General features: G+C 37.7%; 1 protein-coding gene across 1 annotated transcript in view; it reads right to left on the bottom strand.

Moving 5' to 3' along the window:
* The window catches only part of PDE10A (phosphodiesterase 10A), a 197,001-nt gene that overhangs the window by 23,757 nt on the left and 148,367 nt on the right, over positions 1–24,877 (bottom strand). Inside the window, exons 6-15 of the mRNA XM_075707658.1 lie at positions 24,317–24,457; positions 21,785–21,940; positions 18,928–18,978; positions 16,948–17,006; positions 14,221–14,272; positions 10,491–10,633; positions 8,212–8,304; positions 7,387–7,573; positions 5,819–5,961; positions 3,668–3,751 (exon numbers count right to left, since the gene is read on the bottom strand). Of these exons, the coding sequence (XP_075563773.1) occupies positions 3,668–3,751; positions 5,819–5,961; positions 7,387–7,573; positions 8,212–8,304; positions 10,491–10,633; positions 14,221–14,272; positions 16,948–17,006; positions 18,928–18,978; positions 21,785–21,940; positions 24,317–24,457 (1,109 nt within the window). The remainder of the gene's footprint in view (positions 1–3,667; positions 3,752–5,818; positions 5,962–7,386; positions 7,574–8,211; positions 8,305–10,490; positions 10,634–14,220; positions 14,273–16,947; positions 17,007–18,927; positions 18,979–21,784; positions 21,941–24,316; positions 24,458–24,877) is intronic.

Below are 24,877 nucleotides of genomic sequence, written 5' to 3'. Positions count from 1 at the left end.
ATCAAAACAGAAAATTAGGGGTTTTTTTAAGCATCAGAAATAATCCTGTTTAAATTAAAATTTCAGTCAAATTGTTGTTTTGAATAAAAGAAGTTGAGATGTTCCATATTGACATAATGAAAAGAAGAAGATTTTACTTTTTTCAAGACTTCAAGATTTTTTTCTAGTTTGGCCAGATGAACAGAAATTCACATTTCACTGTTTCTTCATTTTTCACCAAACAATATTTTGTTAAGTAATTGCCGGTCAACCATGAAAATGCCCCAAGTCTCTTGCATTTATGGGGTTATTTCTTAAAGAAATTTTCTTATATTTTTGCTATTAATACAGACAAGCAAAATGAATTTATGATCAAGAGTATTTTCACTAAGGTAATAATAAAAAGCAGTAATAAAGTAATTATGTTTGGTTTACGGGCTCATCAAAAACACCTCTGAGAGAGTTCATATTCTGTAGTACCAGAGCTCTGCACAATATTTAATAGACTTAAGCTACCAATGTTCCTTTGAAAGGAAAGTTGAATACTTTTTGTTTACACATGGAAAATTCAGGCACAGATTAGATATCAGTTAAAATTTTCCTGATTTTAATTTTCCTAATTCCTAATTACGTAATCTGAGCTGCCTGGGGTGAAAAGGGAATATTACACTTGAGCCCAGAACTGAACTGAAGATGCCAGAGTCCCAAGTCACTGCCTTTTTCCCTCATAAACAGATCAGTTTTCCTTTATTCTAATTTTTTCCCCTGTTACTGTGGTTTGACTTTTTTTTAAGTTCCATGTTTTGACAATTTCTTGGGTATCTCAGGGAAGCGGTATTAATGTTCTAGTTTTGCAGTACATGTGGGCTGAGAAAACAAAGCTGAATGTCTCTGACCTATACATAAACATGTAAACACATCTAGTATACGGAGCCAGTTAGATACAAAAATGTATTTCTATGGTTGTGTGCTGAGCAACGTAATCATTCTTCTTAGCCTTAGTCTGACACTAGTAAAAATGGAGGCATATAGTCTTTCAAAAAAAGCTTTAGGCTTTCTTTTTTAATTCTAGAGAGTTAAGTCAGGCAGCTCTAGAACAATTGTTAGAACTACTGTTTAAAATAGTACATCATAATTCAGAGTATCACAAGAGTCATCTACATCCCATATCAACTCAATGGTTACTATGGGATAGTACAGTTGTAGCAAAAGGGGAAATTATTACCAAGGATACCTCAACGTAGAATACTATTACGTCTTCCACTGCTGTATTTTATATAGTTGATTAAAGCAGTAAAAGACTATTTCTTCGTAAGAGCAAAGAAAATGTAGCGAGTATCATAGATTTTTCTCCAAAATCCTCCCTGGACAGGACAGTTATACATTACATAGGTGTATACTTAAAGGCACAACCTTACTCCTCAATATATTAAAAATCAAATTTGAGTCTTAAAATAGCTGTACTCGTTTCAGAGGGTTGAGAAGTTTTGTTGTTTCAGAAATTAAATACAAGTCCACTCCCAACAGCCTCCTTTTACAATATTTTCCTCACTTTTATTTCTTTAACTTTATATGTGAAGCTGAGACTCATTTGAAAAACATCAAGTAGATATCAATTCTTTCCAATCAAAATTACACCTTGAAAGAAAGAGACTGGGAGACAGACAGGGAAAAGAACAGAACTTAGCTGAAAATCTGAACCCCAATCCTGCCTCCACAGCCATTCAGACAGAAATGGAAACAAGCTACATTGAGCAGTAGAGAACTGTATTTAGAACAGATATTTTGCATTATTGAAGACAACATGAGAAAGACCCTCAGGTTTGACTGTATGCTTGCATGGAGATTCATCTAGTTGCTAAGAATAACAAGTCACCAGCAAATCTTTCCCAAATCTTGCTCCTTTTTGCAGGGAGGTACTTCCCCTTTCAGTTGCCCATCTGTAGATTTTGTCCATAATTTGGAGCAGCTCCTTTCTTTTAGCAATGGGACATACTTAGCCAAGAGACTACTGATCTTAGTAATAATAATGGACACTGAGAGAAAGGATAATAAATGAAACATTTCATCTGAAAACCATTCACTTCCATAATTAATGCACAATGATGCTTATTGTATTGGGTTTGTGTGGCAAGGTTTTCGTAGCACGGGGGGCTACAGGGGTGGCTTCTGTGACAAGCTGCTAGAAGCTTCCCCTATGTCCAATACAGCCAATGCCAGCCAGCTCCAAGACGGACCTGCCGCTGGCCAAGGCTGAGCCCATCAATGACAGTGGCAGCACCTCTGTGATAACATATTTAAGAAGGGGGAACAGCAATTGCAGCTGGAGAGAGGAGTGAGAATATGTGAGAGGAATGACTCTGCAGACACCAAGGGGCAGTGAAGAAGGAGGGGGAGGAGGTGCTCCAGGCACTGGAGCAGAGATTCCCCTGCAGCCCGTGGTGAAGACCATGGTGAGGCAGGCTGTGCCCCTGCAGCCCATGGAGGTCCACAGTGGAGCAGATATCCACCTGCAGCCCGGGGAGGACCCCACGCCGGAGCAGGTGGGTGTGCCCCAAGGAGGCTGTGACCCCATGGGAAGCCCACGTTGGAGCAGGCTCCTGGCAGGACCTGTGGACCCATGGAGAGAGAGGAGCCCACGGTGGAGCAGGTTTGCTGGCAGGACCTGTGACCCCGTGGGGGACCCATGCTGGAGCAGTCTGCTTCTGAAGGACTGCTCCCTGTGGAAGGGACCCACGCTGGAGCAGTTCGTGCGGAACTGCAGCCCGTGGGAAGGACCCACATTGGAGAAGTTCATGGAGGACTGTCTCCTGTGGGAGGGACCCCAGGCTGGAGCAGGGGAAGAGTGTGAGGAGTCTTCCCCCTGAGGAGGAAGGAGCGGCAGAGACAGCGTGTGATGAACTGACTGCAACCCCCATTCCCCGTGCCACTTGGGGGGAGGAGGTAGAGAAAATCGTGAGTGAAGTTGAGCCCCGGAAGAAGGGAGGGGTGGGGGGAAGGTGTTTTAAGATTTGTTTTTTATTTCTCATTATCCTGCTCTAATTTGACTGGTAATAAATGTAACTGATTTCCCCAAGTCAAGTCTGTTTTGCCCATGGTGGTAATAACTGAGTGATCTCTCCCTGTCCGTATTTCGACCCACGAGCTTTTTGTCATATTTTTTCTCTCCCCTGTCCAGTTGAGAGGGGGAGCGATAGAGCAGCTTTTGTGGGCATCCAGCCAGGGCCAACCCACCACACTAGTAACTGATATATTTAGCAAGATAAAAACTAACCTTGGATTATTTTAACCATATGCTATATTAAGTTTAGCAACTATGTATTTGAAAAATCAGTATTCATGGACCTTCCTCTCCTTTTTGGCAAGAATGCCTTTAATATCTTCACCATCTTCTGTCTGAAAAGCAATCTCATCTCAAAACCAAACAATACTCCTATATATTGGAAGGACAACTGTTTGGATGATATCATGAGTTCTTTTACCTGTCTGTTCCCGAATTTTATTCACTGAAGAAAAAGAAGCTGGGACAAGAAATCCAGCCTGCTTACTACAGCCCTGTACAGACCAGACATAGTAAATAAACTTTAAAGAAAGTAAGATGTTGAATTAGAACATAGTGATCTCCAAATTTCCTAAAAAACAAACACACAAATAACAGAATTAAAGCAATAAATCATATACTTCATACCAGGCTGTCCCACAGGACTGGTGAACCATGTAGACAAAAATGGCAGGCCAGACATCCTCATATGGACTGATATCAAAGTGGTATCTACGAAGAAAGTTTCAGCTTAATAAGGACAAACACCTTTTCATTCTTACTAAAAGCAAGTGAAAACAACTAGGTAATATATATTTGACAGCATTCACTTGTTTCTGAATATACACAGAAAACTGACTTTACAAGGCTATATTTTTAAGGCTATAAATGTAAGTTAATACATTTCTGCTGAGGTCAATGGAACTATGCTCACAGAATCATAGAAGCATTTAGGTTGGAAAAGACCCTTAAGATCATCGAGTCCAACTGTTAGCCTTCGGCTTCGTTAGTTAATAGAAACATGGATCTTTATTTAAGAATCCATTACTTAAGTAACGTACAAAAATCTTTGTTCTACGGGGATGATAAGAGCTTTACAGGCACTCCTAAAATATTCCAGACTTTCCTCCCAGGAATTGTAAAGATGGTATCTCTAATGATATATTTACTGGCTTTTTTCCAACAATTTCTGTCACAAATTTGGTGAGACTCACTCTAATTTTGTAGAGGAAAAAAATCAACTTTTACTGGCTAAGAGAAATTAAGCCCAAACTTCAAAAATCATTTAATACTGCATTTTTTATATTTCATTAGCTGAGGACTTCTACCCTCTCCCGATATCAACATTTAGGCCTAATATTAGGGACCCGCTCAGCAGAACTGTTTGTCCTTCGATTACTAATTAACCCCTTTCCCTGCACCTGCTGTGCTGCAAGTTCTTCTATTTACTTTCCATTGAACCCAGCTAAACGCTTGCGTCTACGTGGCATACTGAACAGCACAGCAGGTACAAGAGAGCTGAAGGTAGCTGAATTGCTTGGAAAATGGTTAAATGTATTCAGATTGCTCGAACTGAACGATGTTAATATAATTTAGAATGAAATCTGTCATCTTTGGAAGTGAAAGTCATTTTTGCTGAGGAGGTAGGTTATATAATATCATCTAACAAAGCACAAGAAATTGTATTGCAAAGAATAAGCTTCTATTAGGGTGTAATCCTGCAACCTGCTAACACTCTGGCATTCAAGCAAATAACTTCAGCACATAATGAACTTTAACTCTAAGCAGTCCCTGTTAAGCAGACGCTTGCATGCTTTGCTTGCTCACAGCTACAATGCTCAGTGCCTGACAGGAGTGAGCGAGTTCTAGAGATTAGGTTTACAAAGACAACTTAGATTTTGCCACTCAGTATCATAGAATTCTGATTTTAGGCACCTGGTCGCTACAGTAGAATTTATTGTCCTGGGCCAGAAACAGTGACCAAAAAATGAGATGACTCCTGGTGTTAGTGTTGAGTGGGGACTGACTGACAAAATACAGCAAGAGGTACATCTTCAGCACACAGCAGATCCTTGAGAGCTGAAAGTAACTCAATTATTTCAGAGAAAGCCAAAGAGGCTGGGTGGGAAGTCCTCTTCCAAATTTAGACCGCAACTCTAAACTCTAGCACCTGGGATTCATAACCCTGAATTATCTTCAGAAGTTTGGAGATCTGTATTCATTTTCCCCTCCTTCAAGAAACACAAGCAGATGCACAAAACACATACCCCTAAAAAAAACCCAAACCACACCAAAACACACCAAACCCCAACCCCCCCCAAACCCAAAACCAAAAAACACACAACCCAGAAAATCCCAGGAACGAGATGAATCTTTTATTCTAAAACATGTACAAGGGGATGAAATCATGCATTTGGTCTTAACTACTGATGTTCCAGCTCAGCCTCATCTCTGGCTCTAAGCTGTTGCTGACGTGGGTCTATCAGAAAGAAAGCTCATCTCTACAATCTTTAGATATAAACTAATGCTTAAAGCAATTACTGTAGTTACCCATGCCTGAGGAAAATGCTACCATTCAGAGTAGGTATTATTTTACATCTTTGATAGATTTTTGTTCACAGGTGATTAAGTATAACTAAGAAAGCCAAAGATAAACTCCTATGATTTTGGGATAGTTCGATAATATAAGTGCTTCCTACAAAACCTCCACTACACCTAGAGAGGAAAAAAACAAAAAAAACAAACTTTTTCACAGACTGATACAAGATGCAACTGTCGCTATATGAGGAAAATACTTACAGTTCAATTTCTTTATAAATATGTGGAGGCAGTGTACAGTGCATGAGATTTTGCCACTCTTCTGCTGTACAAACACTGTGGTAGGATAGCTTCTCCATCGTTACACGGTAAATACACTCTGAATGGCGAATTCTGTGGTACATCTGAAAAAGGGAAGTCATTTATTAACATGAAACTTTAATAAAAGAAGAAACATTTCTTTCCTGTATTCAAGCACTTATTCTTAAAATACACATCTGCAAAAACATCAGTGCTTTTGGCTGCTCAACTTCACACATTAGAAAAGCGACAGATTATATGACATTCAGAACTTCTGGAAAACTGGGCCTTCTATCACATCATTCTGCATCTACTCACTCGGGTAAACATCTAAGGCTCGCCTGATTTTTCACCGAGTCTGAGCTCTCCCAGGAAAAAGAATCAAAGTTCAGGAGCTAGAAACAGAGCTCAGTCCCTTGCAATATGCTAACAGAAAGAAAACTGGTAACAGGGCACAATCCATATTTTGCGCCACTGCATGAATTCAGCTATTAATTGATACAAATAACTGCTACCTATGCACAGCGAAAAGCACATGAAATGTTTATCATACCTACATTACTATGCAATAACTGTGAAAAATAAGTACACTTAATTATTGAGAGTTCAGACAGCTATTGCAGACATGGCATGGTTTGTAAACAAGCAAGGGCACAACAATTTTACTAGTAAAGATAATCCTCTGGAGCAGTATGCCCTGAATGGTAACATTCACCATCTAAAAAGAGTGAATGCACCCACAACTGAGTGACTGCATAATCCCAAGTTTCATTTATATGCAGGCTTTTCTACTTGCCTTGAGTCATGCGGAACAAGTTTATGTAATTGTTAGTAAAATTTGCTGCCCCAGTATACTGACAGCATGATGTTGGTAAAATGGCTTAATGCAAATCACCAGGCTTAACCAGCATTGCATTATATCTTACCTCCCATGAATATGACACTTTTCTTCTGCCTTGCATTTTTATTACATTTATTGCATTTTTATACCTACATAGTAATGATCATTAAATTGCTTATGCTTCCTATAGGAATAGTAATTTTTGTGATGATAAAGGGTTTGAAAACAAAAATAGCTATCCACTCTTATCTAGATACATGGGTAATTATGAGTATATAGCCCAGCATATAAATGTATAAATTGGTATCTTTGAATATTAAGCATATGGAATCGAGAGAATACATAACATCTCCACCCCCCAGTTCAAATTGTAAAACACGTGATCTAAACTTATAAAACTAGTAAGAACCATACTTTCTAATGGAAAAGAGAAGACAGGTAGATATCATTCACATTTCAGAGCTTGCTCTCTGAGTTTAGCTACACGAGTTTAGCTATCAAATGAATCCCTATCATCCTCTTAAAATACAATTATTCAGCAAAGAATTCAGTGATTCTTGTTTCCTTGTTAATTCAACAAAACAGACTTATGAATCACTTTAATAATCCGGAACATCAAAATCCTTCAGTAGGATTCTAAGTCTTCCCATTATAACCAACAGCTTACAAAACTGTAAATAAAACTTACATTAGCACAGTGTAAGGCTAAAGCACAAAAGACCGCAAACATTTTAAAGTTGTTCTCATCAGTTTTAGAGAAGGCACTTCCACTTATTTTGTTCACCATCTGCACAACACCTATTACACTTCCTCGGCTTACAATAGGCATGCACAGGATATTTCTGGTTGTGTAGCCTGTGTAGAGGTCTACTTCTCTGGAGAGCCAGAAAAGAGAAAGGAAAAACAGAAAAGAGTTAATATTATTAATGAATATCTATTCCTTGATTCTCAGAAATGTGGATGTACAATATACTAAATAGTTTTAAAGTGGATGTAATTAGTACCTGCAAGAAGTTCACCTCCAAAGCTCTCAAATATTTCCATCTACTGTGTCATATTTAGAAAGAACTTTTTAATCCTTTGATCTCCATTTGCAAGACAAAGAATTAATACTTCCTCAAATGTACAGTCAGCTTATTCATAAAATTAAAGAATACATTCAGCTACTTAGACATGCTATTTCTTACTGAACTCCCCCCCCCCCCGAAACTAACCAGATTGCAGGGAGGCTAACAAGGAAAATCAGCAACAGTCTACCTAACTGGGCAAAGTTCAGTACCAGGAAAAATAAGTAAATTTTTCTCCATTATATTTCTATTTGATAAAAATAATACTTTTTATTTGTATCTTTAAAATATCTCTGATGGCTTAAAGCATTTAAATAGATACCTATAGGTTGTCTCCTCATCAGAGTATCACAGCTCCATGAATGCATCCTAATATGAAATTCAAGTAGTAAATTTAAGTAAAAGGTTTGGTGAGCTATCTTGTCCTCCCATGAATAACATCCTACCTGTTAAAGCGTGGATCTGCATAGGCATCAGGGATGTTAAGGACTTCTCCTGTTCTTGCCACTTGACCAGCTATTCCTTTTTCTATAGAAAATCTGCAGAAAATAAAAATGTGTGTTAGCCACAATATGAGCTACCTGGAAAACCATTTTTCCAGTGGAGTCTGTTTTGGGCACGGTAATGGATATTTGTTCCCAACCAGCGTCATTTTGATGCTTTTAGGAGAAAGATCTTACAAGACAACAACTAGTAGATAATAAAATAAAAAAGCACATACTAATAGATACTTTCTGAAAACATTTTATGTAACTACATAGTTTAATACAAAAGATGCCATAATATGACCATTTTAGTGACAAAAATTCAAAGTCTTCAATAACCCTGGGGGTTATGCCTAATAAACATAACATTTGCCCAGAACCTGAGACTTGTGGTTACCTTTACAAGCTATTGATTTTATCATTGCTTTTACGCACTCATTGTTTCTTTAGACACATCATAGGCAATATGGAGCTTGTCTCTTCGGGGGGGCAGGTGGGTTTGGTAAAATAAACTTTGGGAAAAGACTATTGGAAATTTCAAAGCTAAACATTATAGGCATTTGCCATGTACACTTCAGAATAACTAGCTTGTTTCATCTCATGACATGCAAACAATGCTATGATACCAACCGCATCCCTTAATCACCACAAGAAAGTTAAACACAGCAAATATATTCTGGAGCTGAATCAGAAAAATCTACAAGTCTGCCTTGCAAGGAAATAATTTTCAAGTCTTTGACATAAGCCAGTTATGACATACAAGCACAAAAGAATTTGCGGAGAAAAATAAGTACAAAGAATCACATGTGGAACACACTCAAATCTAAATGTACCCAGGTAGTATCCTGCCCACACTGAAGTTAGTGACAGCTGACAGGAGGATTTCACCCTGCACACCTGATTTTAAGTTAGTTTCTTCTGCTGCTTCTTATGATATGTACATCACACCAACTTAAGGCTTCTTCCTGATGACTGACTGACTCAGCATCACTTTCTCACAGATATTTAATTTGTACTTCTCTTTCAGTATACAGCTCCCGTGAAACGGCTCACACCCTTGCATTCAGAGTCAACATTTCAAGAATTTTCATACAGAAAAGACAGAAAGATATAAGCAAGAAAAACAATTATCAAGAAGAAGTATGAAAGCGCATGTTAAAACAGGCCACCTTATTTAATTTACACCACCTCCTTGCTTGTCAGTATGTAAATTGCACCAATTTTGACTCCTTCCACTCTCACTCACACAATGTAGTAAGTAGGAGTAAGTTTGTCTAAAGTAGTCTAAGTGAAGACATGAATCACATCTCATATTGGCCCAGAACTTTAAAAAGTATAAGGAGGAAATGAAAAAAATATCTGAGAAAATCTATGCTGAGTATTTTAACAAAATTTTAGTGCAGGATATTTAGTCATACATTTCTTTCTTTTTAAGAAGCTGCAGGTTTAAAACCTGTGTGTCTCTGTAAATCTCAATCTGCATCTATTAAGAATTCATAATTTTTGAAAAGTGAAAAATGTTATATTTACTCTGTTGTTTTGCCTCTTTCATTAAAAAACGTGCATATATGTAAAAATTATGTACTTGTGACATGAAGCAGAAATACACATCGATTTTAGGCAGAGAATCCTATGTATTCATTACAAGCCCATATACATTTTCAAATTCACCACTTCAAACATACTCCAGAATCACAATTATTTAAAAGTTTGAAAATTCTCTAAATTCACGAGAAAAAGTAAAACTAAATTACTGGACTCAAAATCTTCAAAACCATTGACTAGTCCATACTAGATTCTGCACATGCCTAATCCATCTGTAAGAATTGTGATTTCTTTGCTTTGGATGTGCTTGAATCGCACAAATTTCAATTCCTCTTGGGAACCCTCTTGGGAAAAAAAGTCCCATACTGGCAGACTATGGATTAGGTGCACCTTTACCTGCACCTTTACCTACCTCAGAACACCTCTGTTTTTTTCCCAACATGATTTCCAAAAGGACCGCCTCCGGAAGACGGCATTTCCAGGAGTGACGTTATAGCTTCAGAGACGTTGTTTCGATGGCACTGCAATGTCATTCCCAGAAGTACTACCTTCTGGAGGCGGGTCCTGGTGGGAATGATATCACAGTATGACAAGTATTGTCAGGGCACCTGCAGATAGGCACAGAGACTGGGTAATAAAATGCCTGCACATCTGTAGTTATAATGAAACTGCATTCTTCTGCTAGCTACTCTTACCTTATTTCTTTGGTCTTCTTGAAGACAGGTTTCCCATCATTTTCTTCTCCAATATCAAAAAGGTCTGAATACAGCTCCTTATTTTTGTGGTCAACCTGGAAGAGTGCACACCTATCTGCATTCACCAGGTTTTTTGCATATATCTATAGACAAAAAACAAAACTAGAGTTAACGGTCATGAGTTAGATGATCTTCAGTCACTTATCTGATAAAAAGTAAGTCCTGAGAAGACAAAAGTTTTGAGAAATCATCCAGTATGCAAATCTGTTTGAAGGAGCATCCACCTTCACAGCAATCTTTTAGGATACAATTCAAAATGAAAGTTTGTCTTTTATTCAATTTTTTTTTGTAAGTTAGAGTGTTCTTCTCTTTGCGAAATGCAGGAATAACTTTAGAGACTTGAATGTTTGCTAAAAGAAAAAAGGTTTTCCTATTACACTGTTTTTCAAGTATAAGGAATGCTTTTCAAAATGGTACCTCCCTTCTCTCTATGTTTATTCACCTTTACTTAATTTTAAATAGATAGGCTATAGCAAGACCTAAGAACATTTTTGGCTCTTTGTCTTTATCTTCAATGCAAATACATTGGTATTGAATATCCAGCAAAGACAGACATAACAGAGAGGCTAGTGTCTGTTTCTAAACAACCTAAATGTGCCTGTAATACATAACAATGAACAAATAGGGAAGGTTAGAACTGTCATTACGGATTGCCCTATGCAGCAGTATAGGAAATGGCTGTGCCCTCCTGATGGTAGGGACAGTTCTTGCACAAAAGCTGAGACTTAGTAGTTCTACATGAACTAACCAAAGTCCACAAGGTACCACCCATAGCCAAGCAAGTACCACAGTACAGCAATAGACTTGTATGGTCTCTTTCATAATTTGAACCAGCTAATTTTATCTTAGCGAAACTAACTCCCAGCCAGCACTGATAGTCAGAACAGCATCTTGTCCCGGGAACACAGAAGCTCTTCACTGAAATGTTTCTCAGACATATGATGGACTTTCTGAGAACAAGAGAAAAGAGTGAACCCAAGTTGAACACGGATCACTGTGTTAACTTAAGATGCCATATAGTCAGGTTCAAGAACCTCTCTATCGAATTCAGATACGTCTCCTATGTTTCTTAGCTGCTCAGGAAGTATAGTAACTGCATGGTAGAGCATGATCTGAGGCGGACCTCATTCAACTTTTTAAAATTGTATATAATAGCTATCTAGTCATTCATCCACAGAAAGAGGCTAACTACATCTTGGTGTGCAATGGATTCAGGTGGCATGTCTTAGGAATTCTCAAGACTTCCATATCAATGAATTAACTTCCCTCCCCTTCTCTCTTGTCTTTCAAAAATAAAAACAAAAACTTAAAATATTTCATCTCATATTAATGCAAACAGACAAATGTTAGACCTTGGCAGAAAAAAACTATGAGATGATAAATCATTAGTTGGGAGACTCTAATCTTGTGTCATACGAGCTAATGTAATGGGATCTGCACAGAAACCATCTAGACCAACTCTACAAAACTTGGAGGGCCTTCCTGTACTGACAGAATCTGTGGCTGGAAAGATTCTGTTGCTTTCTACTCCATTTCCTCCATAAGAGCAGTAGAAAGTCAGGGAGACTGCAAGCTAAGAGGTAACTTTTGTGAAATATTTCCCATTTAGAGCATTAAGAAGTTTAAAGTTCTCAACCACTCACACCATTTATTCCTTTGCTCAAAATAAAATGAATATAAACTGTGCCAAAAAGGACAAGGGGTCCAGTAAATGCTTCTCTACACCTATTCAGAAACTGTATCAGATTTCTTTATAAAATCAACACTGCGTGTTGATTTTATACAATTAGACTTTTGTGTTCTAATGCATATGACTCAAGAACTTACTTTGGTCACGACTCATGCTTTTCAAAAATAACTGCTTAAACACTACTAATTGAGAGAAATAGTTAATGATGATGAGATGAGAAAGCCTTACTTCTCTAAAGCCCTAGCTCAAATCCAGGCCGGTGACTGAAGGGGAATACCAGCACAAAAGGTATGCTATGTATCGCCAACAGGGAGGACAGAGACTACCTTTTGGGTAGGTTGCTTGTAACTACTCAAGCATATTGGTAAGAAAATTTGCAAGGCAACTCGAACTTCTGCTTCCCCTCTTTGCATCTATATTCAAAAACACCCTTATATCACGAACTTCGCTGAGGGATTTTAATGAAAATAAAAATGAGAAGAATGCCAAAATCCCTGTACTTTTTTCTTTATTATTACAGGAATAAATCAAACTTTAAGTGCAATCACCAAAGGGTGGAGTAGTGAGGTGAAGAGTTGAGTTCCACTCTTCTCTCCCTGTGAGACACAGAATAAGCCAGATAATGATAAAATCACACTCCCATAAAACGGCAATAAATGTGCAAACACGTAATTCAATTAATTGACCCAAGAAACAGCCAACTGCTACAGCTTACAAAGGAAGCTTAGTATCAAACATCTACACAGGTTAAAATGCAGAATCATGATGCAGCCAAGTGTTGGAAAAGACGATGAAAGAGTAAGCATATTTTACTGCCAATTGTGTTCTCTACCAGACCTCTATTCACAGGGAAGAACAGGGAAGAATATCAATATTTGTTCTCAATGCCATATGTTATACTACACCAGTTCTTTTAAATGTTAAGCTGTTTTTAAGCATTTCATTTAAATTGGAAAAGCCAATGTTCAGAAATTTGTCCTATGTACAGAATTCTTGACTGTGTACTAACTAGAATAAGACAAACACTGCAGAATATTTTCCATTACTAATTCACGTTTCTAAATAAAACCACTTTAATATTGTTTGCATTCTAAGTTTGTTGTCTTTGACTAGCCTAGCTAAGAATATCACTTTGAAGACTGGAGCAAGTATTGGAGCACTGTTGGAGAGTAATTTTTTGAATATGCAAATTGAAACAATAGTATCACAGACCTGATTAAGATTTACATTCAGGAAAAAGAACTGCAGTATGCAATGAAGGTGCCTAAAGCTAAAAAGCATAATTCATGTATCAAACACTCAAAATGTGCTATGAAGAACTAGTCCATATGTATTTGTAAACACTATTCAGGAAATAATTCTGAATTCAAAATTGATTCAGAAAATTATAATCTGTTTTTGAACTGTACTTTAATTCATTGCTTAGTTATTTCAATGGACTTGGCTTTAGTGGTTTTTACAAAACATTGACTGACTCTGTCACTCTAGTTATGGGTGTAAATACTTTTGCGAAGCAAAAGGGATGTCATGTCTTGCACATCTCATTCAACAACTGGAACAAATACTCTAGGAGTAATGTTTGACCTCTAGTCCTTCGTACAGACAATAACTTCTTCAAGAGTGTTTTGCAGCAGGTAGCAAATTGAATTTAGAGAAAAGGAATCAATACAACAAGCTGAAATAAAAACAGAAGCCTTTCTGTTACAATGTTCAAACCTTCTCTAAAACACAATAGTAACTATTTAGTTCAGAGACAGTCACCTTTCATTAGTTATGAAAGCTGTAAAACTAAATTGTTGTGACAATGAAAACTCAAGCTGACCTTTGCCACCTTCTTCCATATAGAGATTTTAATGCTGTACATATTACATGTCCATTATAAACAGCTCACATATTTCAGTGATGTAATGTCTTACTTCAAGGAAAGGAGAATGAAGGAATTTAAGACTAATAAACTTAGAAGTGAAAAACACAACTTACCATTATATGTTCAAGTAGAGAATCTATTGCAACTATATTATCAAAATACGTTCTGCAGAGAAAGAGAAGTCAGTAAATATTGGCATTTAGTCAAACACTTCTCAAATGGCTGTCACAGGTTCTTGTTTCACAACCGCTTAACAGTGGAGCCTGAACAGGTGAGGACAAACCTCTGCACCTTGAAAATCACTGACTGGCTTGCTACAGCACAAGGGAATTGAGAAATGGTCCTAGCTCTGTTCCTTTAAGCCATTATTCTATAATGACAGAAATGTAGAATATTCTCTACAATATGTAGAATTTTCTCTGTAGAGAAGGAAAAGACTACCAAGCGCTGCCTACCATGGACTGAATAGGCCCCTGCTGAGCAACACCAAGAACATATCAAAATGCTTTGGCACCCATTACACACTGAAAATTTTAAAAGGAGAAGTAAAAAGGGAAAGAAAAGCAACCCAAAAGATTAAAAAAAAATTTCTTCTATTGCTGATATATATTATCTACATGCTTTCAAAATATCTCATTAGGTTTATGCATAGAGGACTATGTACTGAGAACTAATGAAAACTATGTATTGTAGCTAAATTCATGTCATATTATCTAATCCTTCACACTATTTAAAAGGCAACAATTTATAAAACTATTAATGAGTCTTCTCTATCAACCCACATGTAGCATGTTGAAGTTGCAGAAAAAGACTGATCTTGTGACTTAAAAAAAAAATAAAGGTATCTCAGTTTAACAGTAAAGTGGTAACTGTCCAAGGACAGTCAAGAACATTGGAAGATAAAGGTCAAACTTATTAGTAAAAGAAGTCTAAATCTTCCACATGCCAAGTCTTAATAACCCTCGGATTACAATGTTCCCAGCAGAAAGACAGACATTGTCCTATGGCCTTGAACATATACACAGCTCAGTTCTGTTTGGGTCTAGTGGAAAGGAAATACATAATATGCTAGTCTTACATTGTCAGGGACATGAAGAGGTGGAGCGCTGCATACTATGCCCTTTCCAAAATGTTACAGAACATGTCCCAGTGACATTGCATGCGAACAATTTCCTCACTGAATAGGAAACGCTCTTTCCATGTAAGAAAAAGTACGGACCATTTCTAAGAGGAAACTAATTATTTTCTTGCTAGTGCAAGTCTACCTACATGAAGTTCATCAAGTTGTTATTAAATGAGATCCCAAGGGTTTCTTTTTTGTTAAAACTAAACAATTCTAGCTATTGATAAAGCTGTATGAGAGGTATTTTCTTATAGAAAGACATATTAAATATTTGCAGTACTTATTGTAATTCTTACCTTAAAAATTTAAAATAATTACAAAGTTCTTTAAAACAATGTCAGTACTACATACCAAGAGTAAATTGCCAGCCCATAAATTTGGGTAGATTAATCCAGAGTTGTCTGGTAAACTAGCTCAGTACAGATGTTAGCAACATAAAAGCACTCTGGAAAGGAACATAATGGTGCAAGACACTGTAGCAAGTGGGTAGCTGTGGCAAGGGAATGATGAGAGTGCCCTTTAGGAGACATACTCTGAAACTAAGCTGAAATTAAAAAAAAAAAAAAAAAAAGTCATCCCTGAGGAAAAAAGCCAGGAAAAACATCTGGATACAACCAGCTTGCCCTCCTTGCAAGGGGTAGACTCCTCCCTGCAGTGTATCACTCCCCATTCCAGCTGGGTCAACTTGGCTGCCTGCATTCCTGAGTGATGGCATAGGAATCTTGGACATCCTCTAATCTCATCAGTTTGAGAATTGTTCATCAAGACCCACAAAAGTGTTTGTAACAGCAAAGATCCAAGACAGCTCATTTTTCCACAGTATCATCAGTCCTTTGTGATGCACTTAGAAATTCTTCAACCAACTAGTTTGATAAAACACTGTTAAGCAACGCAGACTGTGATTTACCAAAAGTACAGCTCTGGTTTGTCTTCTGATGTATTTGCTATCTCTACTATTTAAAGATGCTAATAGCAGCAACAAAGAAAAAGGGATGAAGGAAGAGCAGATCACCTAAGTCACTAAATTGCATTTGCAAGTCTAAGCCCAAGCTTTCATACTCTTACTGTGTTTCAATTTAATACTGCATTTATTGTGACAAGAAATTAAAAGAAAACATACTACATGCAGTTACAGTCTTGGAAAATGAAAACAGAGCCTCCAGAAAATGCAGGGGAAGAACAATCATGTGGCAGCCCTGATTCTTCAAGGATGTATCCATGAAGCGCATATACTTATGCTTGTGAGTGTGTGGGTATACATACATGTCAAAAAAAGGGGGGGGGAAAGCTGAAGCAAGCTAACTAACTTCTCACAAAGTCCTTTCAAACCTTCTAAAATTGGCCATGAAAAGAGATGGCAAGCCTATTTGTCACTCCTCAAAAGAGGGCCACATTTAACTCTGATAGGAGAGGGGGAAAAAATGCAAAAACCCCATGCAAAATACCACAAGAGTAAACAAATTCTGTAAGGTATAATTGGATGTTACATTTTCTTCTGCACCATCACAAAAAAAAAAAAAAAAAAAGTTTAACAGGCATACACCACTGCCACCCACATCATTCGTTCTTGTCCCTGTGCAGAAGTTTGCCCCCCCTCTGAGGTGTGCCTTCACACCTGCTTGTGAGCTACAGTGCAAAACACAGGTAGATTGGAAGAGCCATGTTAGAAAAGCTCATCAAAATAAATTGAGGAGATTATAGTGCAAATCACACTTACTTCGATACATCAAGCAAGAAGTCATTCAGCTCAGTCTGCTTGGCAAGCCCCCGGCACACCTGGAAGCACAAATCACATTATCATTTTCTCCAGAAGAACAGTGAAGTCAGAGGGAAACTGAAGTCACGCAGTCTACTCATTTAATTTGTATGAAAAAAATACCGCTACTAGCATATACATATGTTACAGCACTGTATAAAATTAAAAGCTGGATTTGCGTGTTGTGCTTCAATCTTAGCTATCTAGCTGCCGAGTTAAAACTGTCAAATGCAAGTAAGATCTTTCTTAACTCTTTGAAAGATGCTGATTGTTACACTTGTTCATGCTGCCTCAAAGGTTGCCACTGAATGCGGTTATGGAATGAGCTTAATGACACCTCCTTATTCAGACCCTCAGCTCTTCTGAGAATGGTGAGTATTTTGTTTGCTTTCTTCCTTTCCATACTTTTACCACTTTTTTCCAGGTTGCAAAGTAGCATGTAGACACAACTGAAGACTGACATCGGGCAAGTTTAAGTAAGCTAAGTAGCAGATGATATATGCTCAATTTTGGCAGAAATCAGCATGAATATGAACACAAAAAATAGTATGCGTACTATATTTTAGAAGCGAAGTGTTAGATGAAGCAAAGCTTTGAACTATATTTTTACTTCACCTAATTGCATACTCTGTATCCAAAGTACAACTGTACACCTGTATATTACTAGAGCAAGCACTGTCAAAAAAAGAAAACAAGCCTCTACTGTTTGTACCTTTTACAAAATAAAATATCACTCAGAACTAGTAATATCTTTCATCTGTGCAATGCTGACATAAATAAATACGCAAAGCATGACAAACTACATCCATAAGCCTTACTCTTGCATATAATTATGTAACTAGGTACAACTTCTTGATATACACTACTTCCTAAAGCCCAGCTGTGACTCTGGTAGGTATGGCCCAACACCAGATCAAAACTCTTGCATTCTTCTCACGCAAAAACTTGGGAAGGGCAAGCCTTCTGCTTAGCAGAAGGGAGAGAAATGAAAATGACCAATAGACAGGCTTAAACTAAACCTTCCATGTTTTGTTAGGTGGAAAGACTTCTCAGTTAAAGAGGGAGTCGTTGTTACAAAGTGAAGCTACAGCTGCATGCAACTGCAATTCTACTAGCGTACAATATTCTATGCCAGCTAATTCTGCCTAAACGTGCCAGGGTGAATGACCATCCCAAACAAAGTCAATCATTTCCACCACCAAGGTGGCAAATACTAGAGTCTAAAAAAGAAAAGCAGGAAGCTTTGTGCAAGTCTTCTGCCAAGTGTATGAAAGACACCTTGGATAGAAGAATGTCACGAACTTCCTCCTGTGAGTTGACGGAAGAACCTATTTTAGCATCTGTGAGTTGACGGAATATGTTTAGTTTCAGTGTTACCGTCATCTACTAGCTGAAGTAACAAAACCTATTAGCAAAGCTGCTGGGGTTTGCTAGAGCAGCTTGCACTGTGTGGAGCTTCATTGTAGGCACCCGACTAGGGACAGCATGAAGCATCCTTAGTGGGAGTAGTTACAGGACCATGAAGCAGCTAGCAAGGGTGGCTTGAAGTAGGCTTAGCCAGAAACACCTAATAAAGTCAAACTGAATACCAAAGCAGGAGGAAAGCAACCAGTTGGCCTAGCAGTTGCCTTCTTACAAGAAAAAAACTGCAAAGTTGTTATAATTCTGCTTTAACAATTATTTATCTACTTTGTTAAAGTTTCTTTTTCCTTTAGTAAAAATACTGTTTGTCAAGTTATTTGATTCACGGTTGCAAGTGAGGAAAACTAGCTCAATGAAAACAAAAAATGTTAGCATATTTTTCCCAGGTTCAGGGAAGGGGCTTGAATCAATGTTTTAGTAGTGACCTCCACTTAAGTTTGATCATAAACCATGTTCCTACTAATCAAGTTCTGGCAGAAGGATCACACAATGAAAAAATGAAAAACCACCCACACTTACTTGTACTTGATGTATTGCTACTGAAGCCCATGCAAGATTTGCTGTTGCAACCTGAAACAAAAGAGAAGACACTAACTCTGAAGAAACCTTGAAAACTGCACATCAGTTATGTGCTCGTTTTCTCTATCAGCTGCTAAGTAAATTGACTGAGCTGTTTTAGACAGGCAGGCAGTAACAATTTGTGGGAAGACAGTTACTTTGTGAAAGTCTCGGTATACTTGCGAATGTTTCAATTTTAGTAAGGTACATTCAGTCACAAGAGAAAAAGCCTCATTTTTTGTACCAAAAAAATGCTTACCAATGTTCTTCAGAAGTGGTATTGGGAACCCATCAGCTCAGAAATATGTCAAAACAAACATCCCATAAGCCGAGGGTGTTAAAAATTACATTATGTACATTGTTGAAAGGCATCTGCCATAGAAATAAAATATCCCATAACGTCTTTCTGGGGCTGTATCTCTTCAGCCACAGCTATTTCCAGCTGTAAACAGGCACTGTTTCTTTCACTACCATTTTGGTGGCAGAAGAACCAGACCTGATCCCTCAGCTCAAGACTACTGTTTTAAGTATGACTGTTTCTAGGCAGCATTTCAAACAAATGTCATGTAAACTGCAGCTAACTAAGATGTGCTACCATGCATAATCTCCTGTCCTTGAAACACAGGAGCTTTACAGGAACACAGAAGACAGAAGTACAAGAGGTCTGCTGCTGCATACCCTCCAAAGGTACTTTTTTTTTTTTTTAAAACAGAACACTTCGTACACATTTTATAAAAACTGCTAGGGGTATCCAAAGGCTTTCTGAAACTTGAAAATGAAAAGAATGCTTTAAAACACTCAGAAAGTGACCTTAAAGTAATTTTAATTTACTAATAAAATACTTTTATTTAGCAGCCAGTCTTTTCCAAGCAGAACATTCATGAACTTCAGTTACAGAAGGTATTTCGTACAACATAAAAGATTCATATTTGCACAGAATAATGCATGCCTAAGACCTATCTGAACTGTAGATTGATTAATGTAATAGGATAACTTTAAAAAATAAATACATTGTGTGTAAGCAGCAGAATTAATGAAGCCTGGTTTTGTATGAATGCCTGTTCTTTGTTCTGCAAGCAGGGACACTGGCACCACTATACTAATCCAGTCCCCTACCATGACCTCTACTTACTGGTGAAAAAATACCAGGTGCGACACTGAGGCTGAAGCCACGTTGACTGCCCAACTGATAAATGTGTATGAGCACCACATGTATGCTAGGCTACTTAGGTTACTGATAAACAGAATATACAACTGACAAATCTTGCTGTTTTTTCCTTCCTTGGGAGGGCTAGTTTTAACATCTCATCTGCACGTTTTCTGTTCTTTTCTCAAGAATAATTCCTGTTCAGTACAGCCAAACTGTTCCACGATGCATCTCATACCACTATTGAGACAACAGACCTGGCTAGAACTCACCCCATTTTGTCCTAACCATTGTGTTCAGGTTCCCTTCCCTGGAGAACGGTACAGAAAGAAACGAATGGTACATTCATCTTAATGTGAGAGCCGTCTTAATGTGTAAATGGGACATAACAGGGAACCACACCCAGACATGAGAGCTAAGATGCACTTCTAACACCTTTAATATAGCGATAGTCTTTGAGACATCTGCTCCATTTTCAAATTTGTTTGTACTTGGCTAACAACTCATAACTTTGGATTGACAAATGGACAGGTATGGACAATGTAGCTACACAGGCCTTATATAAATACTGTAAACCATGCAGTGTAGAGAACAGTCATGGAAATGGGAAAATGGTTATGAATGGGAATATCTGGATGGGGAAGCATCAGAAGGAAGAAAAGCAGAAGACAGCTTTACGAATGTCACCTAGATTAGCAGGTCATCCAGGTACCAGCACATCTACACACAGTGTCTAAGGACATCTAGGTCAGAAGACAAAGGACAGTGAGAAAATCTTGACAGCTCACAGAGATGGGACAGGCTAGAGAGGCAAAAGATGTCAGCTCCTAAAGGCTAAATAAAAGGCTGACCCAAAACCAGCACATGGTTGTCAACCTAGGGAGAAACTAGGAGACATAAGGACTCAATAGCCGGCATCCCTTGTCCTCCCATTGCAAGGCATCCTGGAGAGACCACCTGGATACGCGCATCTCTGTGCGTGACTCTTGGAAATACCGCCTGGACACACACATCTTGGTGCCTGAGAGTGTGTGGATGTAAGAATGGGAATGCAAAAACATGAAATATCTTTTGCTTCACTTTTGTTTTAGAATAAAATCACTTTTCCCTCCTGTGAGACCTGGCATTGAGACTTGCTATACTGTTGCTACAACATTGCAACATTATGTTTTACAACAGGGCTCATTCACTTGAGAAGCCACACCAAAAAAGTCAACTAAAAAAAAAAAATCTTTCCATACTGTAAAATAAAGCTTTACTGGAAAGTTAAAATTGACACTCAGGGTAACTTGGCAGTGTCCTTTTTATATAAAGTGATTTTGGTTTTTGATATTTGATTTACACTTATGTTTCATTCACCTGCTCTGCATTAACTTCTCTAACAACTCTGCATTGAGTTTATAATCAATCAAGAAATCTTGAACCTGTTTTTCCACAAAAGAACACAAGGTGAAGTTCTTGATGTGTCCCTGCACTTTATATGTAAATTTTACCCCCTGTGACTGAAAATACAAATCACTACCTGTTTTTTTCAATAAGTAACATTCAATGAGAACAAAAATCAAGTATGAAAAAGGTAAAATCACATGAGAAGAGTGAGAGAAGAAAGTTTCAAGGGGTTGAAGTGCTGACCATTGTAGGGAAGTGGGGAAAGGGTGGGCATGAGCTCACCTCTTGGTGACTAAGGTGGAAGGCTTCTTTGCCCCAGTGACGGTAAAGCTCCAGGATACCAATCAGATCACCAATTGCAGTGACAATTGGCAAACACAGAACAGATTGGATACGAGTCCCTGATTCCAGGCCAGTACCTTTGGGAAACCGCTCATCCTAGAAAATGTAAACATTATCTGATAAAACGTAAATATCGTAACATTAACATGAAAGATATACTGATGTTTTCCTCCCTCTCCTCGCTGATCACATATGCAGGAAAATGATAAAATTCACTAAAACTCATATCTCAGCATAATTTACACACAGTATTAAGACATCTACAAAAAAAAAAGCAATAAAATGTCTCAGCATTAATTTACAGATACAGAAAACCTTATTGATGTAAAGTCAGAATGAGCTGTGATATCAGACTCAGCTTTGGGTTTGTTTTTATAATACCTTTTCTCTAATCTCACAGGCAGCAAAACCAGCACTTCATTGCTAATGCCAGTCCAGATTAAGTAAAAACCCAAACAAACGACACTACCCCACCACCCCCTCCCCCTCTAAAAAACCCTGCAAAGCATTTGTAATCATGAAGTGGACTGCTCAGATTTCAGTGTTACCAAGTAGACAGCAGTGCTTGCAAGAGAACAAAAATCAAAACCTGAGGCTAAGGCTTTAGGTTATACAGTTACAATCCTCAACCAACTCCTGAGGAGGAAAATGCGTTCCCAAAAAATTATGCATGAGAGTAAGAATCTTTCTCCTTCCCTTGTTTATGCATCCTGGAGAAACCGGTGCAAAAGTTATAGCAACAAATGTCAAAATAATCCTACCAGCTGCTACAAAAGGCCCAAATTCATAATTTTTAATCTACACAGGGAATGTCCAAGGCTTTATAGCTTCAGTTCCTCATGTAGGAAAACTCACAAAGACCTGAGAAACCACCTGGATGCTATGGTTAGTAAGGCAATAACTAGCCAATGTGAAGTGTGCAAGACCCACTTCATTGCACATCAATCCTTCAGTGCTTGATTCGTACCAGATGTTCCCTGCAGGCTGTTCTTAGGCAAGACAGACACTCCTTCAAGGCTGATCAAAATCTCTCCTTTCTCAAAGAAAACAGCAAGTAATCTCTACCTTAATTACTAAGATGACAATCAATCTGAACAGCTAGGAACAAATGACAGACAAAAGAGAGTGGGAAGCACTTTGCAACACGAGCCTCCTGCTTTCACTTTTTAATTCTGTCCTCCCAAAAAAAAAAAAGAGCTGGCAAGTCTATCTGCAAGGGCTTCCCTTTCACTGTTGAGATGCTCCTAAAATCACATGAAGGCAAACTATATAATCAAAATTAATCTCTCTGGTCAATAATCCACTGATACTGTAAACCAACAAAAAAGTGCAAAACTCCCCCCACTACCCCCTGGGATTTTATTATGAATGTAAAATGAAAACATACAACCCTTGTATACAAGGATATCATATTAACTGGAAATTACCAGTAAAAATTTAAGCCCTGTATGTGACTGAAAAAACCTAACGACATATGAAATCTTTACAGTCCAAGGTGTAGAGAAAGCACTGACTGTTACTACAGGGAAAGCAGCTTCTGCCTTTTGTTTTTGTGTTTGTGTTTGTGTTTAAGTGTACTCACATTAGGTATTTGGTATTTTGTTTATAGCCCAGGTTTGCCCAATAAAGGTCATACAATTTTTAACAAATATTTTTTAAAATAGAGACAGCAATGTCCAATTTTGGCCACAGTATCCAAAGATTGTTATTCTGGATAGAACTCAAAAGGACAGAAAACACTGAAGAGAGAATATAAACTTCCTTGATGTTCTCATAACCAGCTGATCATAGTGTTCTCATAAAGTACAGTTTAAATTACCAGTTTCATATAATTGCATACATGTGACTGGAGGATGAAGTTTTTCAAAAAATTAAAAAGGACAGATATACACAGTGCCAAGAATTATCAGAATATCACCTTAGGATTTTCTGAATCCTTTTACGGGCAAAGGCCTGGATTTTGATATCAGTTACATTAGTGCGCCTTGCATGTAGGTCTACTGATAAGTATTCTAGCTTTACATTAGTGTAAGCAGAGATCAAAATCCTGTCTAATAACCAGAATTCTGATTGACATTCTTGTCAGTGTGAGCCCTGCATTATAATTAAATCATATGATTGACTATATGTAAATCATCTTGTTTGGGATTAGCACACTAAGTATTTCAAGACCAGGACAGGAGTTTTGACTGACAGGGTTTTTCTTCTCTCCAAGTGACTATGGTACCATTACTTCCCTTATCCGACAACCAAAAAAATGTTAAAAGACAAAAAAAAAAATTAAACTTAAAAAGAAATGAGATATTCTGAAATTATTCCATCAAGCTAATCCAAAATCAAATTTATTTTCTTGGTAGCAAGACAGATGTAAATTCTATCATTATACATTCAGCTCAGTAAACATTTCAGCATCAAAATATTCATTCTAAGAACACGCTGTAATCATCTCATTAAAAAGAGAAAGCTTTTTACCCCCAGAATATCTTCTACTAACAACGTTTTTCTGGATCTGGCTACATAAGCAGATACTGTAGTGCCATGTGCAATGGGCCCTGCAGGAATGAGCCGTGGTTGTCCTTCTTTAGCTCCTGGTGGTGTAAATACACACAGACTCTAGTTAGAAGGAAAAAAGAAAAAAAACAAAAAAGAATGCGATTAGAAAGCATGGTTACTTTTACAGAGTTACTGTGCTGCCTCTGTAGTGTAAAGGATTGAATAAAGTAGATAATGTAGAGAAACACAGCTTTTGACAATGAAAAGTAGTTGGATAAACTCTGCTTAACTGTTTTGAAATCTTAGGAAATCCCACTCTAAAGTCACCATTCAGACAGTGGATAACTCTTCTGCTGAAGTCATTCATTGCTTATGTCAGGGTTGGATTGCGTTTACTTTGAACACATAGTACACTGCATAAAGACTCACAGAGGAAAATATTACGTTGTAAGAGAAAAAAAATTTTTTCTTCCAGGAGGCACTCACTTACTCATTTCAATAGAAAATACTCAAAAAGTAGAGATAGTCTTTAAATTTCTA

Source organism: Pelecanus crispus, chromosome 3 (genome assembly GCF_030463565.1).
Source record: "Pelecanus crispus isolate bPelCri1 chromosome 3, bPelCri1.pri, whole genome shotgun sequence".
Classification (NCBI taxonomy): Eukaryota; Metazoa; Chordata; class Aves; order Pelecaniformes; family Pelecanidae; genus Pelecanus; species Pelecanus crispus.
Note: the sequence above shows the minus strand (reverse complement) of the source record. Positions and strands in the feature narration are given on the sequence as shown.